Source organism: Camelina sativa, chromosome 8, assembly GCF_000633955.1.
Source record: "Camelina sativa cultivar DH55 chromosome 8, Cs, whole genome shotgun sequence".
Taxonomy (NCBI): Eukaryota; Viridiplantae; Streptophyta; class Magnoliopsida; order Brassicales; family Brassicaceae; genus Camelina; species Camelina sativa.
The window spans coordinates 23,056,699-23,067,888 of record NC_025692.1 but is presented as its reverse complement, the minus strand read 5'-3'; the positions used below and the strand labels follow the sequence as shown (position 1 = coordinate 23,067,888).

Here is an 11,190-nt window from a genome sequence, read left to right as displayed (position 1 = left end):
AGGTGTGGGGCTAGGGAGGATGAAATGCACCTGCTTCTTTCCTGTCCTTTTACTCAGAAGGTCTGGGAGGCTGCCCCACTTCACCGGCCTTTTTACCAAGAACAAATCCAGTCGGTTTATGATTTGATCCCCAGAGCTCTGTCTGCGATCAGTCTACCGCCCACGGGTCTTTCTCTTTCGCCCCTTGCTCCCTGGATTATGTGGAACTTGTGGAAAGAAAGAAATTACCTCATCTTTGAGGATCGATCCAAGTCAGAGTATGAAATTATCACCAAGTCTATTAAGGAGGCGTCATAATGGGAAAATGCTCAACATATGATACCAAAACACCAAGCCAAACCTATTCCTCTGAGGTCTGTAACACGTAATGTGAATGCCCACAAATGTTTTGTTGATGCAGTCTGGAGTCCGACAACAAAGATTTGTGGTCAGGGTTGGATTCTCTATGCCCGGATGGTATTTCCCCCCTACGATCCACCAGCTCGCGGAGTCATGTCCCCTCTGCTCTAATGACTGAGACATTAGCAGTCCGCATTGCGTTGGTAGGAATCACCACCAGCTCAGCTAGCACCCCCATCCGACATCTGGAAGTTCACTCAGACTCTCAAGTTCTGGTGGCGAACCTCAATTCAAACGCTTGCTCTAAGGAGCTCAAAACCATTATCTTTGACATAAACTGTATAAGCTCAGTTCTGTCTTCTATCTCTTTCCACTGTGTTCCCCGTTTGGACAATGGGATTGCTGATTCTCTTGCTAAGTTTGCCCTGTATGCAGCAACCTTTTTCTCCCCCAGTGGAGTGTAAAACACGTTTCATTCTTAATATTAATTTCTAGTTTGACCAAAAAAAAAAAAAGAACAAATTACTGTTTGTTTCAAGGAAAATAGAACAGAAAAAGATGTTGGTAAATGAATATATACTATAAACATGCAAATTAACAACAATATATATATAGGAGTATATATATATATACTATTAAAAGGGAAGAATTATTCACTAAGTAGGCATAAAGTTGGAGATTATTACATGAAATGCTATTACAAATAGAACAAACAAAAAACAGAGAAAAAGATAGAATTGTATTAAATTAAAATTGAAAAGATGCGGACTCTGTGTAACCCGACCCGAAGTTTATGGATTTGATAAAAAATTCGAACAAAACATAAATGAGCGACTGAGTATGTTTTTAAAATCAAAAAAGGAAAACTCGCAGAGAAAAAGGGAAGGATTTAATAATATATTACATGTTTCTCTGAATAATGATCCAAACGTTTTGGGCTATCTTATAGTACAAATCGGCCCACTTTTATATAACGTGTCCAATACTTTGGTTCATAGTTTGCTATGGAATGACGTTTTATTGGAAAGTAAATTATGGGAACGAACGGTACATGTAAAAAGTATCCAAACAGATATTGATTTCTAGAAATTTTGTCAATCAATGACTCACACGTAAATTAAAGAAATTAAGAGAGGACTAATTACTCTCAAATACGGCATATCAAAGATTGGGTAAACTAAACATATCAATTCACGTAATTCAAGCGCATTTATTTATATGTCAACTTTCCAAATTGAAAATATATTATAACAATTATGGAAAACCAGATTTTACAAAATCTTGGATGCATTTCACATGTTTAATATTCCTCAATTAGTAGTGAAATTACGCAAATTTGGGAGTTATTCCACGTTTAAGGAATATTAAACATGGCAAAAATTTTGCCACTTACCTAATTTTCCTATCATGGTGTACGACTATAAAAACCATACAACGTGATGTTATTGTTACTCAAATCAAACACATAAAACAGTATACTACAAGCAATATTTCCAAAAAAAAAAAATGGCTGCTAACAATGTTTTCACAAATCTTGCTACCATTAAGCCCTTCAAGACGACTTGGAAGATCCAAGACGACTTGGAAAATCCAAGTCATGATTGTGCATTCTTGGAGGCAATATACGTCTTTCTCCGGAGAAACCTTGGAGGTCATACTCGCTGACAATGATAGTTGCGGGAGAGTGGAGAATCATCGAGAATTTCCGGAAATGAGATATGACGTATACTACCTCCAAGAATTTCATAGTTTCTTTCCTATGGTAACTAACAACTGTGCTTTGCGAGATGTAACTGATTTACCTTCGAGTGATGGGTTTAAAGTTCTAAGAAATCGTCCTACTCCCAAAACAAATACAAGTACAGTTCCTGCTAATGACAATATACCGTCTTCAATCACCACACAAGGTACAAGTTATTAAATTAATTTTAATAAAATTTTAAGGATACATACGAACGTTATTTTTAACAGAGTATGCTTACCAACGGGTATATGCTTATGGGTTGCAGACAACGGGTATGAAGATCAAGAAACCCCACCATGCAAACGTAAACTGTACATTTCATGGCCTAAAGCGCAATTTACTCCCCCATCTGTCAATAGCAAAAAAGTTTGCATTTATTCTCCCGTACGATTAAGTATTGTTTATTGACTCAAGTACTCATATATCAGTTTTTATTAAAAAATTTCAAAAATTCTACTGAATATGTTTTCATGGATTCAGTTACGACAGGGAGTAGTATTATTAGACCACTGACATCATTGAGGTTTATAAAAGCTTTAGCAAGGCGGAAAAAAACGTCTAAGGTAGACAGTGAAGATAGAATACTAGCCGCAATCGCTGAATATAATGAAGAAGTAGAGAAAAACAATGGGATTACTTCCAAAACAAAACTTACCGCAGGTATAATACGGAGAATCAATATTTGTATTTACTGTATTATAATCTAAAACAATACTAACTATGTATATATTCGCACATACAGACGATATTGTGTCTAGAGAAAAACAAGTATACAATTATTCCAGTGAAGATGAGTCTGATCATGAAAATTTTTTTACTGCGGAGGAAGTTTCTACCATTCCTGACGACATGGGAAAAAGATTAGAAATAAATTTATGAAAACATGCCCGCACGTACGTGCGAGTCCGACTCTAGTATATATATAACATCAAGTAATCAATGCATGTATTAGTTATCTGGATGCAGAGGTTATCAATTTGGTTGAAAGTGTCCAAAATGTAGTAGAACCACAACGCTAGAGATTTGAAACAAAAAGAAATGTCATATTAAAGAATGAATCATGAAAAGATGGCCGTGACATTTTTCTTGATATATTTAGTAAACCGAATGATATTTTGATACTAGTCGGTTGAAGTTTTTAATTTAATTAGATGAAGCGAAACAATATAGGAGTATATTTGTAGAACGCGCGCTAGTTTAAATTCACACAATTAACCAATATGGATATATAATTTTTGTTGAACAATACTTGGGTTCACCCCTTATACAATAAGGAAATAAAAGCTGTATACATTATTATAAAATTAAAAACTTAAACCGTTTTTTTTATAAACCCAAACCGATATATAATTTCATTCTAATCGTAAAACCTAAACTCTAACCACCTCATTTGTAAATCCAAACCGAAATATAATTTCATTCTAATTGTAAAATCTAAACCATAAGCACTTCATTTGTAAACTCAAACCGACATATAATTTCGCTTTAATTCTAAAATTCAAACCCTTACCATCTTATTTGTAAATCCAAACCGAAATATAATTTCGTTCTAATTGTAAAATCTAAACCCTAACCACCTCATTTGTAAACCCAAACCGACATATAGTTTCGTTTTAATTGTAAAATCTAAACTCTAACCAGTTCATTTGTAAACCCAAACCGACGTATAATTTCGCTTTAATTGTAAAATCTAAACTCTAATCACCTTATTTGTAAACCCAAATCGACAAATAATTTTGTTCTAATTTTAGAAATCTAAACTAAGCCAATATTTAACTTTTCTTAATTAAAAGTATACAGAATTTGTTTCCTTAATTTGTTTTGCTTTTTAATTAAAATTTGATTTATTTTTTAAATAAAATATTAGATGGAAGATTCTGATTGGTTGAAAGGAGAAGGGATGAATACAAAAGTTCAAACTCTAGGGGTGAACTTAAGTATTTTTTATTTTTGTTAGTCTTTCCCTTCTTTTTCCTACCCAAAAGAGAAACAATTTTGGGAATAAATTGGATTCATCCATCTCATTTCTTCTTCCACCTGCTTTCTTCATTACCTGCTTTTTTCTTTACCTCTTTCCTTTACTTTCCTCCAAACAGTATCATGTCGCAGATTATCACAGATCGGAATCCGATTCTGCAGAGCTTCGAAGAGAAACTCGAAAATATCAAAGCCTACCTCAGTGATTGTCCAGGTTTAACTATAGCGGTAACAATGTGTTCCTTTTATGTGGCTACGATCTTCGCCACTCAGCTGATCTTTCCGGTTTGGTTCGTACCTCTCTGGACCCCGGCATTCATGAAGAATGTCTTATGGACTGGTGTTATTTGCATGTGTACTACCCATACACGATTGGTCTTGGTGTTGGCATCATCTACAGATGGAGGAAGCACGTGCCGGGGTTGCACAAGTTTCCTTACGCGTTTACATTGATAAAGTCCGTGATTCAAGTCGCCGTGTTACTCCTGTTCACCTTCCTTGATAAGTATCTCAAGGATCATAATGGGGCTGTCGTTGCCATCGTCCTTGTGGCGATCCATATCCATCTAATTTCCTTTTTTTTCGCCTTTTCTCTGGGGGAGGACTGTGATATCTTCAGCGCCTCTTTTGCAGCATCCTTCACGCTCCTTTACGCGTTGGCGAAAAAAGATTACAGACTCATCTTATGCCTTACCGCCGCCGCCATTGTTCTCCTCTGGATTAAAAATCTGCTGTTGTTACCGCCGGTAAGTAATCTTTAATCCTTAATTAGTACGTATAATTGTTCCCAATTAAAACTCTTAAATAATCGATTTTACGAATTGTATATAGTTATTCTTCTAGTTATTTATTAATATTATATCTTAACAAAAAATTTAGATTTATTGGAAAGTTAAAAAAATGTTACTATATCTTATTATACAAACATTAGTTCTGAAAGTTAATAACTCATCAGATTTTACACATGTCAGTTTTAACGATCGGAGATCAAAGTTAAAAATTCACCAGATCGTGACACGTGTCAATTTTATTGATTAAATATCAAACCAGATCGTGACACATGTTAGTTTTAACAATCAGAGATCAAAGTTAAAAACTCACCGGATCGTGACACGTATCAATTTTAACGATTAAATATCAAAGTTAGTAACTCATCAGATCGTGACATGTGTCAATTTTCAACGATCAGAAATCGCAGTTTTCAAGCTTGGTAAAATGAATAATAAGATAATTGTAATCTTATTATATTAAATTTTTTTTGTTCATCCTAATAAGAAAATAATTGTAAATACACCTCTTTTATATCTTATTATATAAATTATGGTTTCAAAAGTTACTAATTCATAAGATCGTGACATGTGTCAAAATCTTATTATGTTGTAGATTATTAAAATAATAATTAAAAATTGTATTAAATTATACAATTTTGTAATTTTAAAGAAAAAGGAATCGTCTACGTTATATTAAATTCCTTGGTCTAATCTTAAAAAAGGAATTTATCAAAAAAATTTACAATAATTAAACGTATACAAAAAAATCCTACGTTATATTGAATTCTTTGGACTAATCTTAAAAGAAAAAGAATTTAAATATAAAGATATGTATTCTCTCAGATCTTTCTCATCTATATAGAGAGGAAGACGTCATTCCAATGTATCAAACTCTATTAGAATTTTAAAACAAAACTGTGAAAATAACGAAAAGTCAGCTAAGAAAAGGAATAGAACTATTATGAATAATGATCAAATTGTTATGATTGAGAAGGTGCTTACCTATGAACCTCATATGCGACTGAAACTAGCTATACTTCAGGCATGAGTCGACAAACTAAATCAATGCGTAAGTATAAAACTCATATTCAGCTTCACATACATATTTTTTTATAATTGACTAATATTATTTAACAAAATATATCAATTCCAGCTTACAACTATGCAGATAAGAAAATGGTAACTTTAAATTTTTAACATTTTATCTTTTTTTTCGAGACATTTTCATCTGACAAAAACATATATTTCAGGATTTATTACAATCGATAAAAAGAAATTAAAACTAGCAAACATTTGAACCCATCAAATTTTACCGCAAATATCTTGCAAGCAAATCTAACAAATATCTTACGCTTATTATATTATATGTGTTTTTTTCAATTAGATTTTGACATATATAAACAAAAAACAATTGTGAAGTGACTTTAGTGCAGTGACCAATGGTAAATCCTTAATGCACAAGACACCATCACACCAGGGATCGAGTTCTGCTCCTTACGAATGTAGGGATTTGACTAATGGGCCGACCTGTTGTGGCACAATGGTTGACAAAAAAAAAAATAACTCATTAAGCATGTATATTATTATTAATCAAGAAATAGTGAATAACAAATCTAAAAAAAATCACATAAGTTATGTCAAAAAAATCATTATTTTTGAAATATAATAGGAACAACTAATTAAGAAAATAACATTATATCTACATAAGATTTACATGTTTATATCAACAGCTTTAATCTTTGATTTGTTTTTCTGATATAATTTTGCCGATCTATTTTTCGTCTTTTATTCGTGCGGGTTCTCCAATAGAAGCTATAAGATGCAATGAAATGGAATCAATAATTTAGCTTTAGATTATTGTAATAAAATTGTTATAATATATTTAAAAAATAAAAATATAAATAAGTGTATAAAGGTAAATACAAATATGGTTTTGGTGGAGTATAATTTAGCTTTATATTATTGTAATAATTGTTATAATATATAAAAAATATAAATAAATGTATGAAGGTAAATACAAATATGGTTTTTTCTCTAACTAAAATTATTTATATATTTCTTCAAAAAATAAAATTTCTTTTTATATTTTTTTAAAATTGTTTAGGATTTGAGATTTATTGTCTTCAACAATTTCAATACCCGTACATCGTGCGAGCCCTTATCTAGTTTTTTATAAAGGAAATTTTCTAATTCACAATATTGTTAACAAAAATCTTATTATATAAAGCTTGGTTTTCAAAGTTAGTAACTCACCAGATCGTGACACATGTCATTTTTAACGATCAGTGATCAAAGTTAAAATTTCACCAGATCATAACACGTGTCAGTTTAACGTTTAAATCTCAAAGTTGGTAACTCATCAGATCGTGACACATGTCAATTTTAACGATCAGAAATTAAAGTTTTCAAGTTTGGTAAAACGAAACATAAGATAATTGTAATCTTATTATATTAAAAAAAACTTTGTTAATCCTAAAAGAAAAATGATTGTAAATACACTCCTCTATATAAGCAAATAGATGATGATTAAACATTTAAAGATAACTATAAAAAATTAAAAAAATAAACAGTAAAAAATAATAATTATAAGGAGATTATATATTTCATAAAATTCAAAATTATAACATTATTTACTTATTTTTAATTTTAAGTCATTAATTCAACAAAAAAAATAGAAAAAGGATAAAGGAAAATGTACAATTAATTATTAATTCTAAAAAATGTAAATACTCGCTTCTATATAAATATAGATCGTCTCACATTTTTCATCTAACAAAATAATTTATTCAAAAACACTGCTTTAAACTTTGTTTTATTGGTAAAAAAGTTTTAATTGGAAGGTAAATTTTCCTTATTTTTTTAAACCAAACTTTCTCCTTTTTCAGTTTGGAATATGTAAGATTAATATGTTGACGCAAAAAAAATATGTAAGATTAATATGTGCGTCTTCTTATTCTAATATTGTATTTTAAATTTTATTGTAGTATTTTTAGATTGTTTTATTAGTTTATATTTCCATCTTTGATTTGAGATTCATATATTACGGTGCTTATAATTTTCTATTATTTCTTTAATTATGTCAAATTAATTTTCTTCTAATTTCTCAACTTTAATTGGTTGGTCATAGACCTTTTTCTATTTCAAACATAATTGTTACCATTCGTTCAATCCTAAAGTGCAATAAAGAGTAGAACCTTATCAAACTAATGGTTGGATAAAATAGGCTAATCAAACACAAGTTTACAACAAACATAGATAGATAGATTAGAAAAACATAAACCGTTTTTGATAGATCCATATGAGCTTGGAGACAGAGGCTACATCATGATGTGTCAAATAAACTTCCACGAATACATTATGAATACATTGAGAAATTTAACATTAGTTACTATCAAAAGATTTTGTGACATTGGAAAAGCACTTCTACTTTCATTAGTTGTCGGAGTATGCCACTTTAAGATAGCTAAAAGACGTGAACATGTTCTCTCACATATGAGGAGGGCAGAGTCAAAGTTCTCTCCATGGTGGAGCAGGTTGGACGCATACAAGGTTATCTCCCCAATGGAGGAAGGCGAAGCAAGGTTCTATTCATGGTGGAGGAGGTTGGACACAAGGTTCTCTCCATAACGGAGGAGGACGGAGCCGAGGTTCTCTCCATGGTTGGTCATACACTATTGTGATGATACATTATTAATTATTATACTATGTAATATATTTTTTATTCGAAAAGTTTCTTGAACCAACAATTTTAGTGATTAAAGAAACTATGCAAAAGTAAAAATAAATAGACATATAATAGTTTGCTTAATCTGTTTATATAGATATTTTCCTAAATGGTGGTAAAAAATATATTTGTAATATATAATATACTTAGGTGTAAAAAATACACTTTTAATGGTAACATACATAAAAAAAATTAAATGGATATAAATCAGTTTATTATAGTAAAAACATTTTTTGATAAATAACGTACAACAAATTTAATATATTTTATTAAATTTAATTTTATTTACAAAATTTTAAAAACCGCATATACGTACGTACGTGCATGGTATTTGCTTGTATTTTATCAACAAGTTAAAATATATGTGTGCATGATTACTAATTATGTTACGTTGATGTAGAACTAGAAAGTACATGTGTTGGTTGCTTTGTGGGCCTTACCCCAGTTTATGTATATGTATATATATTTTTTTGGTGGGAACGTATATGTATTTTTTACACACACGAATATTTGGTGCAAAAAGGTAGAGTATTTCCTTCTAACGTACGTCTGTAGAGAATATAATATATATCGTACGTAGAATGTCATAATGTTTGTTTACCAAAAAAATGTATACGTAATATTATACATCATTTAATTTCTAGCGCCGTGTACAAAAATTTTACATAGATAACTTGCTATTTCTCAAGTCGTAACAATATATATGAATGTGTCCTTGGTCAGGAAATCAAGAAGATGGAGGAGTTGATGGATGACGAAGTACGAAATATGATTGAGGATTTACAGACGCAAACTACTAAAGGCGGAGTCAAATCTTAAGGGTAAAGAGCAGCTGTTGGAGTACTTGAGTGAATGAAGTTTGTCAGTGTGTTGCTGACTGGAGAGTACTGGTCTTAAGGCGACAGATAAGATTAACAAGATTTATAAGTAATTAATTATTGATACGAAGTTAAACTGTTAGAAATATTTATCGAATAAATGTAATACGTGAATCCCTATGCTATATAATGACAGTTGAATGAAACTCTTTATTTTATTTGTGACACTTCAGTTTTTAATTAATCTATCAGCGACTGTAGTGATAGATTAAAGGTTTATTAGAAAAGATTTCTAGCAATTCAAACAAAATCTTCTGTTATTCAATAACTGCTAATCTATTGTTATTCATTTATTAGAAATAAAAGTCAAAATCTAGTGTTAAATATAAATGATTTTGATATAAATTTCTATTTTTTTAATTAGAAATTCTTACTAATTTTCTTTTCTTAGTAGAAGAGACAATTTTAGCTACACCCAGTTGATCAAAAAAAAAAAAAGCTACACCCTACTATAGTTATTTGGAAATCGTTTTCTCTTTTAGCTAATCTTTCATATGTTGAAATCCTTTTTATTATCTGTTCAACAAAGTTAATTGAAAATCTATATTATTATGAAATATTAAGTAATTCATAATCTTTTTAACTTAATAATCAAATTGAGATCAAAACGACAGTGTTTTAGAATAAAACAAGTTTTTTTTAACAGTAGTAGTTAACGGAGTACGTTAAATAAAGGTTGAAGGTTCTACTCAAAACCCTAAAATTCATAAAATTATGAAAGACAAAGCAAATGCAAATCATAATCTTTTTAACCTTGTGTGTTTCCCCATCTTGTTTAACTGATCCCTTTTAAGTTTTAACACAAGAAATTGCAGACAAAAAAGATTGAGATTAAAAGGACAGTGTTTTGATGTTGATGAGAGAGACTGGAGAGTCTTGAGAGTTTGATGAGATCACAAAGGTTTGGTCAACGCAATGTTTTCTTTGTTAGAGTATAGTTATACGCACGCATGCAAATGGTATTATTTTTTATTTTTATTATTTTTCATAGGAAAGAGTACATGTTTTGGTTTTAGTTTAAACAAAACATAAGTAAAACAAAAGCAAAAGAGAAGCAAAATAAAATAATAAAAAAACAAAATAAAATAATAAAAATTATATATATATATATTAAAATTTGAAACATTAGAGAATGTTCCTACTCCATATAAACATTACAATCTCTAAGACCACAGAAAATAACCTATATGATGCCAATGTCGTATATGAAAATTACTACCGGAACAAATCATGAAGTGGTCAAATTGGGAGGTAGACATAACTTATCAGAAGAAATATAAAAATCAGGCTTCCAGCTAAAGGATATTTATTTGTTTGAACTATAAAAGTCACACAAACCTTTGACAAGATCCTCGTAAAACGGAAATCTTCCTACTAATTAACGGTGGTTAAGTTGAGGTTATTGTTGACTTATAGTACAGTTTCATTACTTTTCACCTATCTTGACGATACCATCTCAAGAATCGAAATGGCTTTTACATCGTCGCAGTCGTCGTGTCACTGCACCTCCACGTGACGTGATCTCTCTATTCTTCGCGTTCGGAAATGTAGAAGATTGTGACATCATTAACACTGTTTTCGGCGCGTCTTTCAAACTTCTTTACGATTTGTCTATGTGGATAAAAAAATCTGATGCTATTAGTCCCACTCCCACCCTCAGGTAAAATTTTTCTTTAATGCTTTTAATTAATTTCCCAATCAAAAATCTTCTTTTTAGTATTTAAATGAAAAGTTTTGTTCTTTTCAAAATGATAATTG

General features: G+C 30.6%; 1 protein-coding gene across 1 annotated transcript; it reads left to right on the top strand.

Moving 5' to 3' along the window:
* Positions 4,084-9,583, top strand: LOC109126044. The gene is made up of 2 exons (XM_019229108.1): positions 4,084-4,806; positions 9,278-9,583. Exons 1-2 carry the CDS (start codon positions 4,393-4,395, stop codon positions 9,371-9,373), a joined length of 510 nt encoding a protein of 169 aa, XP_019084653.1. The 5' UTR covers positions 4,084-4,392; the 3' UTR covers positions 9,374-9,583.